At 47.0% G+C, this 18,384-nt stretch overlaps 1 protein-coding gene across 4 annotated transcripts in view; it reads right to left on the minus strand.

Moving 5' to 3' along the window:
- The window catches only part of qkia (QKI, KH domain containing, RNA binding a), a 104,017-nt gene that overhangs the window by 41,181 nt on the left and 44,452 nt on the right, over positions 1-18,384 (minus strand). For all 4 annotated transcript variants that reach the window (XM_014126319.2, XM_014126141.2, XM_014126225.2 and 1 more), the window contains exons 3-4: positions 14,673-14,789; positions 6,752-6,895 (exon numbers count right to left, since the gene is read on the minus strand). In XM_014126319.2, the coding sequence (XP_013981794.1) occupies positions 6,752-6,895; positions 14,673-14,789 (261 nt within the window). The remainder of the gene's footprint in view (positions 1-6,751; positions 6,896-14,672; positions 14,790-18,384) is intronic.

An 18,384-nucleotide genomic window follows, 5' to 3' on the forward strand; every position in this document is an offset into this window, starting at 1 on the left:
TGGTTGATGATATTACTAGGTTAACTAGCTTGTTCTGCATTGCATATAATCAATGCTGTGCCTGTTCATTTATCATCGCATCACAGCCTACTTCAACTTCGCCAAACAGTTGATGATTTAACAAAAGCACATTTGCGAAAAAAAAGCACAATCGTTGCACGACTGTACCTAACCATAAACATCAATGCCTTTCTTAAAATCAATACACAGAAGTATATATTTTTTTAAACCTGTATATTTAGTTAAAAGAAATTCATGTTAGCAGGCAATATTAACTAGGGAAATTGTCACTTCTCCAGCGTTCAGTGCAAGCAGAGTCAGGGTATATGCAGCAGTTTGGGCCACCTGGCTCATTGCGAACTGTGTGAAGACCATTTCTTCCTAACAAAGGCCGTAATTAATTTGCCTGAATTTTACATAATTATGACATAACATTGAAGGTTGTGCAATGTAACAGCAATATTTGACAATATTGAGAACTTTGTGTGTTTATTATATTATAACTCCCAAGATTAGGCTGGCAATACTAAAGTGCCTATAAGAACATACAATAGTCAAAAGGTATATGAAATACAGTCGAAAGGTCATAATTCCTATAATAACTACAACCTAAAACTTCTTACCTGGGAATATTGAAGACTCATGTTAAAAGGAACCACCAGCTTTCATATGTTCTCATGTTCTGAACAAGGAACTTAAACGTTAGCTTTTTTACATGGCACATATTGCACTTTTACTTTCTTCTCCAACACTTTGTTTTGCATTATTTAAACCAAATTGAACATGTTTCATTATTTATTTGAGGCTAAATTGATTTTATTGATGTATTAAGTTAAAATAAGTGTTCATTCAGTATTGTTGTAATTATCATTATTATAAATAAACAAAATAAATCGGCCAATTAATGGGTATCGGCTTTTTTTGGCCCCCCAATAATCGCTATTCGGTATCGGCGTTGAAAAATCATAATCGGTCGACCTCTAGTTAAAAACTTTTTCTACCATGGATAGTGTAACGAAACGATATGCAACAGGCATGTTTAATTCTGTGCAAGGAACATGTCAATGACCCTGACATTTGCATGTGGTGCACTAGTGATGTCAGCCTTGGCTCTCAGTCCCTTCACCTGCTGGCTCTGCCTGCGCTGGGCCCATAAATAAGTGTTCATTGTTCATTCAGTATTGTTGTAATTGTCATTATCACACACACCCCAAAAAAATTGTCAGATTAATCGGTATTGGCCTTTTTTGATCCTCCAATAATCGGTATTGGTGTTGAAAAATCATTAAAAAAATAATAAATTAAAATTAAAAAGAAAATCGGTCAACCTCTATCTATCTATACACACACACACACACACACACACGTCAAAAGATTTAGAACACCTACTCATTCAAGGGTTTTTCTTTAATTGTACTATTTTCTACATTGTAGAATAATAGTGAAGACATCAACACTATGAAATAACAAAAAAAGTGTTAAACAAATCAAAATATATTTTATATTTTGAATTCTTCAAAGTAGCCACCATTATGATGACAACTGTCTTAAAAAAAAATTTTTTGCTTTGTTATTATTGGGTAGTGAGTGTAGATTGATGAGGGAAAAAAACTATTTAATCAATTTTAGAATAAGGCTGTAATGTAACAAAATGTGGAAAAAAGTCAAGGGGTCTGAATTCTTTCCGAATGCACTGTACCTCTGATTGTTGAGGCATCTGTGCTCAAGCCCTCATTACAGCCTGCCAGCCCAAAGAACTACAACCTCAACACATACCTCATTACAACCTGCCAGCCCAGAGAACTACAACCTCAACACATACCTCATTACAACCTGCCAGCCCAGAGAACTACAACCTCAACACATACCTCATTACAACCTGCCAGCCCAGAGAATTACAACCTCAACACATAGCTCATTACAACCTGCCAGCCCAGAGAACTACAACCTCAACACATACCTCACTATAGCCTGCCAGCCCAGAGAATTCAAGTCATTTACAACTGTGCCAGACAAAGATGAATTCTAACGACACACTTCCATTAAATTAAATGCACACTGACGTATCGCTATACATCTTTATCAGCCTGAACATGACAAGCTGGCAGCCGGTGGGCCATAATGTTCTATGACTGATCCGCGAGAAACGCTTATAAAAAATATATAATAATACATATACATACATACATACATACATACATACATATATTTAAAAAAAGGCCAATTAATTATTTACAATGCTTTTGTATCAAACCAAAACATTGTGTGGAAGTGCAACCTAATTAGACTGGACTGGAATTGATTGAGGGCCCTGTGTTCAACCTGCCAAAGACCGATATAAGAGTTCTCCTCAGCGAATTGAAAATCTGTTTCCCTCTCTGATATCACTTTTGGGTGACACTGATGTTTTGATAATCTCCTGCCTGCTATGAGGTAATCACACCAACCCTCATCAGAGTGCCAATAAATCCATTACTCTGTCACTGGGAAAAGGAGGATCACATAGGCTACCTGGTTCCAATCACATAGGCTACCTGGTTCCAATCACATAAGCTACCTGGATCCAAACACATAGACTAGGGGTGCCACTGGGGTTAGTGCAGGTGCTCTGCAGGGTTAGCCAGGTTCCAATCACATAGGCTACCTGGTTCCAATCACATAATCTACCTGGTTCCAATCACATAATCTACCTGGTTCCAATCACATAATCTACCTGGTTCCAATCACATAGGCTACCTGGTTCCAATCACATAGGCTACCTGGTTCCAATCACATAGGCTACCTGGTTCCAATCACATAGGCTACCTGGTTCCAATCACATAGGCTACCTGGTTCCAATCACATAGGCTACCTGGTTCCAATCACATAGGCTACCTGGTTCCAATCACATAGCCTACCTGGTTCTAATCACATAGGCTACCTGGTTCCAATCACATAGGCTACCTGGTTCTAATCACATAGGCTAGGGGTGCCACTGGGGTTAGTGCAGGTGCTCTGCAGGGTTAGCCAGAGTGCAGCAGGGCTATGCTGGAGGCAGTGTTCAGGGCCTTATTACCCAGTAGACATGACAGGAGAGCAAGGCTCTGTGGCACACACCAGCAGCATGCTGAGGCGGGTGGCAGTGGGGCTGAGGGAAGAGAGGAGGGGGTGTGAAGAGGGGCTGGATCAGCGGTATAAAGCCACACTTGAAAGAGCAGCTCAATCAAACTCCCCCCTCCCGTCATTTCTCGTCTCATCTCTCCCTCTACTCCGACTTTGTCGGGAGTTGAAAAGTTCACGGGATCGGGAGCTGCCGTGAGGCGGGAATAGCTGAACCTTTGCCACTTTCCATCAGCACCCTCTCCTTGCAGTCAGTCAAGCTCTCTGGCTCGTGGGGTGATCTAGAGAAGGGGTGGGACATGAGTCACACACCCACAACGCCTGTTTTAATATCAGCCAACACATAAATCAACTAGCAGAGGCTCCCATTTCAATGTCTAAATGCCGTCAGAAATCAGGCTTACTTATTTCAGCACAAGGGTGTCAGTTTTTGTTACAAGACAAGGCTGAAATAGCTATTGCCTCAAGGCCAAACAGACAACTTTAGTCAGCGTCTCATCCTTCTCTCAAGACAACAACCCCGGCCTGATGGGGACAGTAAAGAATTTCCTTGAAAGAGGAAGTTGACGAAAACGGTGACCCCATTTGTTTCCCCGAGCGATTTAATAAAGACAATTTCACGCTGCCAAATGCAGAGAAGATGCCCTTCATTAAAAAGTGCGTTGCCGGGTAGACATAGCCACAGCTTTAATCCAATTTAGTTTAGCATGATAAAGGGCATTACTGCCAGCCCGGGTTGCCCACCCACCCACAGTGACAATGACAACACTAGAGAGAGGAGAGAGAGAAGAGCCCCTGGGGGACTTCATGGGGAGATAAACCCCAATGAGCCGCCATTCTGGGAAGCCACACAGGACTATTACAAGTAATAGTGGAAATACTGCACTCAGCCAACAAACTAGGCACAGCAGCTTCACGGCAGCTTCTCAACAGTATTTTTAGCCCTACGTAAAAATAAAAGGAGCTTGTCGCTGTGCTGATACGAACTGCCACCAAGCCAGTGAGGGTTGTATAATAGGGAAATTACTTTGGAATTACTAGAATGGATCATTAACTAAACTTTCCTGTGGTAAAAGGTAGAGGGAAAACCTGCTACTGTCAGTAATACTCTCCTCACTTGACAATGTGAGCTTACACATGAGAGCATAATGTAAGATATATTTATGGGAAATTCTATTTCTCGGGACACTCAGCTTGACTATAAGCGTGGCTCTTTGCAGCTGATGACTTCAGAGGGGAAGTGAGGGATGAGCTGGGTCTACATGCATGTTTATTCACCTCCCCCCACCCTGGCTGACAGTGACTCACGCTGCGTCACCCACACAGTCAGCACAGTCACACGCCGCCATCTCTGCTTCAGCCTCTGGTGTCGTACTCCGTGAGAGAGGTTGAAATTGTCCCTCGCTCAGAAACGGCAACAAAGCGGAAGAGTTGGAAGGTTGAGGATTCATCTCAAAACAAAGGAGAAAGGAGTTGATCTGAGGCTATTCTCTCTGTAGCCATTGGATTGAAGAGATTCAAGTGACGCCAGGCCTCTGGGAGAGAGTGTAACCAAACATTGCCGGGGGGCCCTGTGTGGTGACGTGATGGGCCCGTGATGTCCCCTAAAATAAACCTGATTACAAAAGGGGGCTGCTTGGCCTGCAGAGCCTTGGCCCCGTTTCCACGGGTCAGATACCCACTCCAACTCGCTTCCTGACAGGGGATCCGGAGGTACAGCTGTCCGGCCGGTCTGTTCGCCGCGGGCAACCGGGCTCCTCATGGCCTTCTCCGGCATCATGTGAGGAAGTGAAATACGGAGAGAACACTCTCACAGGGTGCACACTGCTGTCTGTTTTTAAAGTGACACACCCTGTTCCTCCAGTCCTTTATCCAGGAAAACAGAACAAACTGAAATGTGGCCTCATCGTGATCGCCTGCTTGTGTTCATAACAGACTAGGGGAGTGCCGACCTGGCCATACTCATATTTATCATCTTATCTGTAAATTGACAGTTGATAGATCGGATGATTCTCATGATCGGAAAACACAAAAGTGTTTTAATATGCCTAGATAGATGTTGGCAAAATACCCAGAAAAGCTACAGATTAGGAGCAGTGTGTGTCTGTCTCTTCAATTTGCTGCGTGAAGACAAGTTTGCGGTCACTCAGTCAGAAATCACATCAGCGTTTTCTCGTTTCCCACTACCCTCTATCGTAGTAGCAGGAGACAGGAGCAATCTAAATGATCAGATTGAAACATGCGAGGAGAAGTGAGCAGGTGAAACTACAAAGCTAAGCGAGCGGAAGGAGAAATACAGCTTTGCTCTATCCAATCAGAGCAGCAGGATCAATGTACAGCCCGCCCTTCTCTTTGCAGACAGGCAAACTAGCCAGCTGACTTATTCAGACTACGCAAAATCTCACTTAATTGAAAGATACCTGCTGGCACGCAAAAATATATTTTAACAGAAAAAATGAAAATACTGTAATCATAATCGTATCATGACAATTGCTCATATCCGTTAGGATACTGGTTTTGTCCGACTACTCGGCACACCCCTAATACAGAAAAGAGATTGTATCATTCCCCCCTTTCTGCTTGTGGAGAACTGACTAACCCTCACGGCAGTACTACTCACCGCGGGCACCAAACTGACTAACCCTCACGGCAGTACTACTCACCGCGGGCACCAAACTGACTAACCCTCACGGCAGTACTACTCACCGCGGGCACCAAACTGACTAACCCTCACGGCAGTACTACTCACCGCGGGCACCAAACTGACTAACCCTCACGGCAGTACTACTCACCGCGGGCACCAAACTGACTAACCCTCACGGCAGTACTACTCACCGCGGGCACCAAACTGACTAACCCTCACGGCAGTACTACTCACCGCGGGCACCAAACTGACTAACCCTCACGGCAGTACTACTCACCGCGGGCACCAAACTGACTAACCCTCACGGCAGTACTACTCACCGCGGGCACCAAACTGACTAACCCTCACGGCAGTACTACTCACCGCGGGCACCAAACTGACTAACCCTCACGGCAGTACTACTCACCGCGGGCACCAAACTGACTAACCCTCACGGCAGTACTACTCACCGCGGGCACCAAACTGACTAACCCTCACGGCAGTACTACTCACCGCGGGCACCAAACTGACTAACCCTCACGGCAGTACTACTCACCGCGGGCACCAAACTGACTAACCCTCACGGCAGTACTACTCACCGCGGGCACCAAACTGACTAACCCTCACGGCAGTACTACTCACCGCGGGCACCAAACTGACTAACCCTCACGGCAGTACTACTCACCGCGGGCACCAAACTGACTAACCCTCACGGCAGTACTACTCACCGCGGGCACCAAACTGACTAACCCTCACGGCAGTACTACTCACCGCGGGCACCAAACTGACTAACCCTCACGGCAGTACTACTCACCGCGGGCACCAAACTGACTAACCCTCACGGCAGTACTACTCACCGCGGGCACCAAACTGACTAACCCTCACGGCAGTACTACTCACCGCGGGCACCAAACTGACTAACCCTCACGGCAGTACTACTCACCGCGGGCACCAAACTGACTAACCCTCACGGCAGTACTACTCACCGCGGGCACCAAACTGACTAACCCTCACGGCAGTACTACTCACCGCGGGCACCAGGAGCTTCTTGACCTCCTCTAAGGCTCTTTTCATCTTGATCTCAGAGCGCTTCTGTGTGTCCTCCACCGTGATCAGGACGTGCAGGTCTTCGTTCAGATGCTCCCAGTTGGGCTTGCCTCTGTTCTGCTCCTCCTGTGAAAGAAGAGAATAGAGAGAGATTAGAGTGGATGGGGGGGGCAGCGATGACAGGCCAAGACCCTTTAGAAATGTAGCTGTGAAAGGACATACTGCCTTTATTAGAGCCCCACATCAAAAGGTTGACAGCTATCCCTATAGCAACTAAACATCTGAGGAGAATATGTATGTATATCAGAGGCCTGCAGGCTTTTCAATCTGACTAACCTTTTCAGAGGAGACCTACAGTGCTGTCGACACATTGACACGGTGGGTGGGTGTGTGACAGGACAATTGTGCCCAGGTAACAATGGGCCCCTGAGAGAGCCGTTTACCTCACTCTGAAAAGGGGGACGCGAAGCACTTCGAGGTGTTAAATTGTGAGTGGTGCTCCTCGGAAAGGAAGGACAGGCTTTATTCACAAACTGACGAGCAAGTCGTGTGGAAGCTTAAGAGGGCTATTTCAATCTGAACACAATGGGGCCAGGCGTTAGACTGACGAGACAGCGAGTGGGGAAATGGATGGAAGAAGTCAATTCAATATGAAAGTCTTCACACCCAGGTTTTGAAAAACTCCTCACACCTAACTTAAATTAAATAAATAAACTCACTCAATTCTGACTTGCTCTCTCAATTTACCTGGCTTCTTTTGAGACGTTTGCTGACAGTGCTGCACCGCACAAAGAGCTCTAAAAAGCTTTGGGTCACACCAGCATAGCAGCTTACCGTTGTGTGGGTGTGAGGTCTCAGCTCACCATTTCCTCTAAGCCTTTGTGACTATGAGCGTTTACTAATACACCGCGCCAAGCCAGAGTGGAGTGGCATGCCGCCGGTAACCCGCCTCCTCTGCCAAGAGCGGGCTGTTGCCATGATACTGGTCTTTGCCACACTCCGCCGTCTCACACCAACACAGAGAGGGAAAATTAAGTTCAATATTTCTCTCTCGTGTTTACCTTTTCCACAGTGGGAGCAGGGCATACTTTTAACTGGCAGAAGCCAAAATTATTTCACAAATGGGCTGTTTGCTTTTGATCTATTGTTGAGGCATGGTAAGTCAACAGTTTGTGGAGGGATGAACAGGGGCTAACTGTCAATTGTAGGTGTGTGTGTGTGTGTGTGTGACTACGGCAGAGAGACGAGAGAGAGATGGGGAGTGAATGAACACTAAACAGAGAGACATCTCCAGCCCTGTGGGGGCTGAGGCTTCATAGTCCTGCCTCAAGAAGGGCTAAAGCTAGGAGTGGGGCGGAGCACCACTTACCCACCGTGGCTGGCAGTGAACAAGGTCACACAGCATCCTATGAGAGAAAAAGTAACAGCATGACAAACAGGGAGGAGTGGTGGGACGCAGGGGCCTGGTGCAACCGCAGGGCATGCTGGGAAGGAGGGGGCAGGGAAGGCCTTTGAAGAGAGACCGAATTGTGTTTACTGACATCTGAAACCGGCTGAGAGACATGCTGCCAAGAAATGGAGTTTGCCAAAATATGAACGTTATGAGAACATCTATAAAGGCAATGACTTGCTTGTGTGGCGCACTGAACCTCCCGTCTAAGCTTGAGCTCAATAAATCCTAGACCAAGTTTATGCTCTTAACACGGAAGACACCACACGTCCAGTTTCATTTGACTCATCCCTTCTGGTTTGGTTTATTGGAAGACTAAAGTTCCATAGCCCTCGACAGGAGTAGCTGGTCAGCTGGTGCTAGGATGAACCTGTGCAAATCTAAAAATACTATTTATAGCAACACGGGGTCGGAATGCACATTTCACAACTAAGCGACTGTTGTAGCCAGCTGTCCCTCTAGCTCGCCCGGTCCCCAAGGGTTCCTGAATAGCGCCTCTTAGCCACGAGTGATGCACTTCAGTCAAATTCCACCAGGCTAAAAGGGACTTGGGGGCAACAGGGGGTAGGACAGGCAAAGTAAAGTAAGGCAAGCTATGCCCGGAACAAAGGAGCTATATTTAAGTTTACGGAGGTCTCTTAAATACCTGTCAGAATGAACTAAAGGGGGAACTAAAATTCAAAGGGATATTACATTATATCCCAACAGTCCAAATGCTCTTGCCCTGTCCAAGCGTCTCTGGATTCCACCTCCATCTATTCCAAGAAGAGCACGAGAGGAACTATCTGTAGACTTTTATGCTTTTCCCGTTAGTCTAAAAGATTTTATTCAAGCTTCATAAAGCATTGGTTAAATCAAGACATATCACCTCTAAAACACTGAAAGAAAATCCAAGCACTTCCCACTCATCTTTACTAGAGGCTGCTCTCCTACTACTGCAACGCCCCTCCAGGTCTCTGATCCCTACTGTTTCCTTTCGGTCTCCCATTTCCTCCAACCCTAGCCACTTAGCCCCTACCCAGATGGCAATGCACCGTTGCAATCTTCGCTCACTCTCTTTCTCCCACTACTCTCTCCTCTTCTAGCCAATCATCTTTACATTCTGATAAATCCTTCTACCTCCGGTCTACTGATTTCTGCCTCTTCGACCCCATTCTCCTCCCTTTCCACATCCCCTTTCCTCCAGGACGGCTTGGCCCTCCCTCTTGCTCTGTGGCTGAGTGCCTCAGTGCAAGCCTAGAGAAGAGGCCTGCAGGCAGCTGAGAGAAAATGTAGGAAAACTAAACTTCCGGAGGACCTATTATCCTTTCACTTCCTCCGCTCTACCTTCTCTTTCTTTGTATCGGCTGCTAAAGCCACTATCACTCTAAATGACAACCTTCTGCCTCTCACCCTAAGAAACACTCTTCCACATTCTCTTCCTTCCTTAATCCCCCATCCCCTCCTCCGTCTACGGGGACGATTTTGTCAACCACTTTGAAAAGGTTGACGATATCCACTCAGCCTATGGAGTCAACTGGTCCCACTCACATGGAACTACCCTTGATCTCTTTCTCCCCAGAAGAAATCCTGCGACTCCTGAGGTTCGGCCAACCAACAAACCTGCCCGCTCAACCCAGTCCCCTCTTTTCCAGACCATCTCTGGAGACCTCCCATTCTTCCTTCGTCAACTCATCCCTGACCACTGGCTGTCTCACCTCTGATTTCAAAATGGCCCGAGTTGCTCTCCTGCTCAAGAAGCCAACACTCGACACCGTGAACCATCAGATCCTCCTCTCCACCCTTTCAGGGCTGGGCATCTCAGGCTCTGCACACTATTGGATTGCATCCCATCTGGCAGGCTGTTCCTACCAGGTGACATGGAGAGGGTCTGTGAGGGTCTGCCGTTTTTATAACCACCTTCAAACGGGCAGTTCTTTAGGAGTTGGGCTGTGATCGTAGTAGTGTGAACACATGGTCTCCAGCGTCTTTTCCCCCCTGTATTTCCTGAGGAGTCCCTCCCTGATTTAGGCCTTATTTGATCAAAGGACAAAGCATCATCCCAGGGACAGGTTATTATCCTGTGTTTGTCTCCCCTGTCTGTTCCTATTCCATCTGCGCTGCCACATCAATGATGGTGACGTGGAGGGAACAGAGTGGTGACTTAAGATGACTGACAGTTCACACTAGAAGAGGTGCCTTGTTATTGAGAACGGGCGTTAAACTTAGCCTGTACCTTTTTAAAAAAGGCAACGCAATCAAGTGAGCAATTACCTAATTCGGTCTTCTTTCTAACACCACCCGAGGTCAACATGTGCAGGCTCAGAATTGTTGTCTAGTTGGGTCACACTTCAAATTGACTTGACTGTATTTTAGTGATCTCTTACTTAGTAGTTTTTTGAACACCTTTAAATAGATGCTGCCCTGTATGTATAGCCAGAGTCTATGTATTCCATAAGACACCTCCCATTCAAGGTTACACACAGTAGCTGTGACACAGGCATCCACCAGAAGAGGAGTTCCTTGAATAAGCCATAGAGACCACCTGTCACCACCAGCCCAGCGGCGGCGCCACCACCAGCCCAGCGGCGGCGCCACCACCAGCCCAGCGGCGGCGCCACCACCAGCCCAGCGGCGGCGCCACCACCAGCCCAGCGGCGGCGCCACCACCAGCCCAGCGGCGGCGTCACCTGCAGCCACGACTCTACCTCCATTTCTCTCACGTCAAATCCCCCCGTCTGCCTATTTCTCCATACTGGGGAGTCCATTTATCACATGCCTCACCTCTTCCTCTACTCCTACTCCCCCTTGCTCCACTGCTCCAGCCACCGGCGGGCTGGGCAAGCCCCTGGAGGGAGCTGCAAACTGAATTATTGAGAGCTGAAAAACAGTGGCTCCTGAATAAAAAGACTATTATTCCCCCCCGCTACTCCTCTCTTCCAGGGAAGTCTGGGAGAACACAAGGAGGTTCAGGGAGGGGAAACTACAGGCAGACTGACTGACCGAGGTGAGGAAGAGAGATAAAGAAGTTCCTGGTTATGTGGTAGGAACTCTCTCCTGAGTGTTACGGTTGGCTTCAGCGCTGGGGGTGACAATGAGAGGTGGATGATTCATTTATTCATATTTGTCCATTTAACACTTATTTTACCAGGTAAGTTGATTGAGAACCCATTCTTATCTGCAGTAATGCCCCCACTGCCTCCCATACCGACCCCATTCTCAGTCCTGGTTGAGCCCGTACATTTTTGCCTCCAACTTACGAGGTGGCACAATCTATATTTTTTATCTTTTGTTATTCCCCATTTTATATGACATGCTCTTAAAAGCATCGTATTTTTCAGACTCGTATTTATTAGAAGCAGTTAAAACTGCTGGTCCGTTTATAGGCCTATAATTGCAGCGAGCGTTGGACAGGTCTCAGGGCCATAGAGAGACAAATGAAGGAAAATAAGATGCCCTGGGTCATCAAGCCTTAAGATTATAAAAGTAATCAGAGATAAAATAAATGAGCCGAGAGGAGCAGTCTTCGGGGCGAGCCATGCTTCTAAATGAGGTGTATGAAACCTAACGCCCACTTAATCTAATTCTAAAAGATGGAACAAGCAATAAAATATACTGCTCAAAAAAATAAAGGGAACACTAAAATAACACATCCTAGATCTGAATAAATGAAATAATCTTATTAAATACTTTTTTCTTTACATAGTTGAATGTGCTGACAACAAAATCACACAAAAATAATCAATGGAAATGCAATTTATCAACCCATGGAGGTCTGGAGGTCAAAATTAAAGTGGAAAACCACACTACAGGCTGATCCAACTTTGATGTAATGTCCTTAAAACAAGTCAAAATGAGGCTCAGCAGTGTGTGTGGCCTCCACATGCCTGTATGACCTCCCTACAACACCTGGGCATGCTCCTGATGAGGTGGCGGATGGTCTCCTGAGGGATCTGCTCCCAGACCTGGACTAAAGCATCCGCCAACTCCTGGACAGTCTGTGGTGCAACGTGGCGTTGGTGGATGGAGCGAGACATGATGTCCCAGATGTGCTCAATTGGATTCAGGTCTGGGGAACGGGCGGGCCAGTCCATAGCATCAATGCCTTCCTCTTGCAGGAACTGCTAACACACTCCAGCCACATGAGGTCTAGCATTGTCTTGCATTAGGAGGAACCCAGGGCCAACCGCACCAGCAAATGGTCTCACAAGGGGTCTGAGGATCTCATCTCGGTACCTAATGGCAGTCAGGCTACCTCTGGCGAGCACATGGAGGGCTGTGCGGCCCCCCAAAGAAATGCCACCCCACACCATGACTGACCCACCGCCAAACCGGTCATGCTGAAGGATGTTGCAGGCAGCAGAACGTTCTCCACGGCGTCTCCAGACTCTGTCACGTCTGTCACATGTGCTCAGTGTGAACCTGCTTCATCTGTGAAGAGCACAGTGGCGAATTTGCCAATCTTGGTGTTCTCTGGCAAATGCTAAATGTCCTGCACGGTCTTGGGCTGTAAGCACAAACCCCACCTGTGGACGTCAGGCCCTCATACCACCCTCATGGAGTCTGATTCTGACCGTTTGAGCAGACACATGCACATTTGTGGCCTGCTGGAGGTCATTTTGCAGGGCTCTGGCAGTGCTCCTCCTTCTCCTCCTTGCACAAAGGCGGAGGTAGCGGTCCTGCTGCTGGGTTGTTTCCCTCCTACGGCCTCCTCCATGTCTCCTGATGTACTGGCCTGTCTCCTGGTACGCCTCCATGCTCTGGACACTATGCTGACAGACACAGCAAACCTTCTTGCCACAGCTCGCATTGATGTGCCATCCTGGATGAGCTGCACTACCTGAGCCACTTGTGTGGGTTGTAGACTCCGCCTCATGCTACCACTAGAGTGAAAGCACCGCCAGCATTCAAAAGTGACCAAAACATCAGCCCGGAAGCATAAGAACTGAGAAGTGGTCTGTGGTCACCACCTGCCGAACCACTCCTTTATTGGGGGTGTCTTGCTAATTGCCTATAATTTCCACCTGTTGTCTATTCCATTTGCACAACAGCATGTGAAATGTATTGTCAATCAGTGTTGCTTCCTAAGTGGACAGTTTGATTTCACAGAAGTGTGATTGACTTGGAGTTACATTGTGGTGTTTAAGTGTTCCCTTTATTTTTTTGAGCAGTGTACTAACCAGTGCTGTGACAATGAACAAACTCCAAAGGAGATGAAGAGAAATACAAAAAAATTAGCCAAGAATGACAGTGGTGGTATAGAAAGAGATCCCACCCCTAGAGCTAGAAAGCGGCGCATCTAGGATGGAGGCTCCGGTGGGAATCCTTGGGCATCCTGCCGTTGATGCTTCTAGGATAGAGGCTCCGGTGGGAATCCTTGGGCATCCTGCCGTTGATGCTTCTAGGATGGAGGCTCCGGTGGGAATCCTTGGGCATCCTGCCGTTGATGCTTCTAGGATGGAGGCTCCGGTGGGAATCCTTGGGCATCCTGCCGTTGATGCTTCTAGGATGGAGGCTCCGGTGGGAATCCTTGGGCATCCTGCCGTTGATGCTTCTAGGATGGAGGCTCCGGTGGGAACCTTTCTTCCACCTTACCTGTGCAAATACACTGGAATGGATATCTGCTGCCTGCGGACGAACCGCAGGTAGCCTAGCGGTTAAGAACGTTGGGCCAGTAACCAAAAGGTCGCTGGTTTGAATCCCTAATATGACTAGGTGGAAGAATCGGTTTATCTGCCCTTGAGCAAGGCACTTCATTGTAGTTGCTCCTGTAAGTCTCTCTGTAAAGAGTGTCTGCTAAATGACTAAAACGTCAAAGTAAATGAGCATGTCTGGCTTTAAAATAACGTGTTGTCGCATTGTCAAAGCACCTGCACATGTTTGAAAGGCGTCGTAGAAATGGCTGGCATTTGCTTTAAAAATTTCATCTCTGAAATATCTATAAAGAGGAAAAGTGAAAAGTGACAGATTCCACTGTGGATAGATCAGAACTACATAATACAAGTGACCACTATATGCTACCAATGATCAGTCCAATGTTATGTTTGACCCTTCCTCTCGTTGGGTTGCCGCCGTACATCCAGGGATTCTGAGAAGATGGAGGCGGCCATCTTTGACTGCCACCACCGTGACGTCGGTGGCCTTTCAGAAATCAACACATCACCACAGCCAAGCCCAGAAAAGAGCCCTTGGCCCAGGCCTACCAGTGTCACTTCAGAGGTCACTTCCCACTGAGCAGCCTTTCCAGAACAGAGTCATGGCTTTCTTACATTTTATGTAGGTTATGTTTGTATATTACACTGATAGCTGGTAGGGCTATAGTAAAATGTTTACTTCTCCACGCGGAGTAACAAATCTAAATGGGCTTTTTACTACGAGGCAATTAGAAGTGGGTCTTAAATGAGAGGCTTTTTGTGTGTGAAAAATTTAGTGAAAAAGCAGCAAGAGAAAGAGAAAATAAACCAATGAGCTCACCTTCTTTCTGTCCCTCATGGAGCTCTTGCCTCGCACCATGATCTTACATCCAGTTTCTGCTTCCAGCTGCTTGGCGGTGAGTCCACGAGGCCCCAGGATTCTGCCCACGAAGTTATACTACAGAGAGACAGGGAATCAAATATTATTATTCAGGGTAAAAAGAGTAGTTCACATTCAGATCGCAGTGTAGATAATCAGGCCACAATGAAAATGAAATATACAACTACTTGCACACTATGAATTGTTGCCCTACTTATCTTAATCACATGATCAGTGCCTGAAATGAACACCCGTGGATAGATTTTGTCATTGGCTCAGTTGGTAGAGCATGGCGCTCGCAACGCCTGGGTTCCATTCCCATGGGGGACTGGTACGAAAATGTATGCTCTCACTACTACAAGTCTGTTAAATAACTAAAATGTAAATATTTTACAAGGCTGTTTGCGGTTGGTCACACAGAGCATTTGGGAACAGTTTTTTTCCCTTCAGTTCCTTAGCCCACATGTAAAGAACGCAACAGTCATTGGTATTTCTTGCAACCTTCAGAAGTTACGGCATGGGAATGCCTTTGTCTACCACTTCCTGTAGCCAGTTGGCAATGCCGAAACAGTCACTTCTAAAGGCTTTCCCATAAAACCTACCCAATTAAAATATAAACTGCAAAGTAGGCTTACCTGGCAGAATGATATGGTGGTTTGAACTAACCACTGGTGATTACCATCATGCATGCAGCACAGAAACACCCCTAGCCAAACACCAGTCTCTTGAGGCGCGCAATTGAAATGAATGGGCAACTATACCCTCCAATATATTTTTACCCCAGAAATCAAAACTGGTTTGTTTCATTTTGTTGATCCCTCAGCTTTCATTCCATGGGACACGTGATATCGGCTCATTGCTGCCATGACAGCAGATTCCAGACAACAGGTGAACATTGTGAGATTAAGATTATTTTTCCTGGCCTAATAAAAAAACAGAAGGATTTCAAGTGCACATGTACGAGTCCCTTGTGTTCCCGGCAGTGCAACCTGCTGCCGAGCCAACATTACGGCACCGGACTGAAACCAGGGTCACTAGAATGCAAGCTGAAAAAAAGGAATTTATTTATTGAGGGGAAAATATAAATGAAAATACAGGGAACTACGGTGGGGGGGGATGTCAAAATAATCCAACATTTTTCAGCAAACTAAAAACATAATGGTGAAAGAGGGAGGGGGAGGGTGGTTGAATGGTAAACAGAGCATGTTTACCATATGCAGAGTGCCAAGCTGAGAAGGTGACGTGTAAGAGTTCCAGGCCCTTCCGTTTCCCTGTGGATGACGTTACTGTTACTATGGAGCTCGGGTAGACAAGAGGGCAGGCTAGGCCAACGTCTGTTTGGTGAACTCTGGTCACTACAGTGGTGAGGGGGTGGTGTGATGGCAAGGCATCGAGGGCACGTGTCCTCCTGTCCTGTCTTTGGTCACACAGTAGCGTTTCTAGCAAGGATTTTAGGCAGAGGAGCAGCAAACTGTCAGTCTTCATCACAGTGGAAGCAGCAGACGAGACAAGAGGACCCAGCTCCCAGGCACAGTCTCTACCCATGTTCAGCCATGGGTTTTCCTCCATCAGCCAGCAGTCTGACATCACAAGCAAGAGCTCAGAGACACTTAAAGGCGACAGGGGCAAGGTGTCTGGGTGAAGCATAACCTCTACGGCTAGCTAGCGTGCCCAACCTTACTCACCGGCATAAGATAAAGAAATAGCTCAACTGGCCAGAGCTAATGTCTTTCTGAGGCAAGATAATTCTTCACACCATCTGTCAGCATGGATATATGGCTTTTTAAGGTCAGATATACTCAGTGTTAATCCAACCCCAGCCACTGGCACAATTAATGCTTGTGTGGTATACTATACATTTCCAGCCAATTACCCGGCTATATGCTGATGTCAAGATACAGCCAGAGAAGACCTACACTAGCATCTGTAATCCGCATCTGAGGAGAGTCTTGGTTATGAAAGGAGTTCCTATACTGATATGGACATAAATAATAAAATATCGCTGTGGAACTGCTCTCAGGCAGATAAGAAAGAGAAGTGAATTCTCCCTGGCCATGAATATGTTGATGCTGATTGTACATGACAGAGCAGGGGCTTGCAGGAAAGTAGGGAAATTGCTCATTTGAATACTGGAACAAGACAGTAATTACTGCCAGAAGGGGCAGGACAGCGGGGGGGGGCAATGTCCCTTCTCCCAAAGTTGAGACAGTTTTTCCAATGGCTTTAAATACTCTGCCTTTGACATGCATGATATGGTGGTGATAGGACTGGTTCAAGGACATTGGGTCGTGAAGGGACCTGGGGGATATATCTATTTTTAAGAGGGGAGTGGGCGGCAGCCATGTTTGGCGATGTCTGGCTGAGCCGTCAACACGCTCTCTACTCCAGGAAAATTCACGCGGCTCAAAATGTCAGCCAACGCAGGGCCACATTAACCATCCGGGACAGAAATACCAGCCCCATCAAAGCATTCAACAGAAGAGAGGAAAAAGCAGCGCTTTGATGAACGGGGATTTGATTTCAAACTGGCAACTCAACAGAAGTAAGAACAACAGAACCCTCTTTCTCATCACCCCTTATTGTTCTCCGTGTCCCAAATAATCTCTAACCTGCAACAAACACTAGATCAGGTCTTTATCCTGCAGCGAAGGGGCCGATGCCAGTTAAAAGGAGAACAACCAATCGTAAACCATTGGCATGTATAAAACAATACAAAGCCAAACATGTTGGAGCTTTCAGAGGAGAGGTAGACTTGCCAGGAACTCCCGACACATGAAGACCTCGGTAGAAAGAGTCACTTAACTGGAGTAGGTCTGGTGACGTGCAAGGAATCACTATAAAAGACAGCTTGTTTTTGAGTATGTGTGCATGTCTGTCACAATTCTGCCATTTCAACAATCAAACATGGCTGATAACGGGTAGCCATGGCCACAGGGCAGTAGTATAAATAGACTATGCCCATCTAGTTACAGCATGGTGAATATGAGCAGCTTCAACAGCCAGGCTGGCTAACCAACCATATAATCAGCATCCATTCTGATTCACCGGAGAGAAAGTGCTTTAACATAACCAGCACTAACTGTACAAATTACAAATTCAGGATATGAATCCCCATTCCGCCACCTCTGTTCTGACCCAAACTCATCCGTCTCGTTCTTTATCTGTTGAATGAAATGCATGCATAAACGATTTATTTATTTTGCAAACTCGACAAGAACTCTCCGCCGGCTCTCTCTCTCAGCGGAGGCCCGTTCTCTGAGCAACCAATTCCCTTTCCTCATTTAAGGCATTAGGAGATTAGAGACACTGGGACCTTTTCGCGGCCAGTTTTTTTCTCCCCAACTTTTATCTCAGTTTCCTCAAACCCTTCCGAATCGACACGCACACAGCCGCCCCCTCCACCTCCATCCGCCCTGCCCCGGCCCCCACTTCAGAGGGCCTCCCAGGAAGGAGGCTTAGTGACATTAAAGGGGCTTTGTTTACACCCTGTTATCGGCACTCGGCAGGCGGAGGGGGGCCAGCCCAGGGGCACTGAGAGAAACTCCTTGCCGACGCCCTGCTCTTCACTCTGAAGTTGACTGGCTCCCCTGGGCTCCGAGGCAGGGAGCAGGCACGGGCGGGTTACCAAGGCTCCACCAACAGCTTTAAGGAAGTATACAATGTGCAAATGTCT

This window comes from Salmo salar, chromosome ssa01 (genome assembly GCF_905237065.1).
Source record: "Salmo salar chromosome ssa01, Ssal_v3.1, whole genome shotgun sequence".
In the NCBI taxonomy this organism is placed as follows: Eukaryota; Metazoa; Chordata; class Actinopteri; order Salmoniformes; family Salmonidae; genus Salmo; species Salmo salar.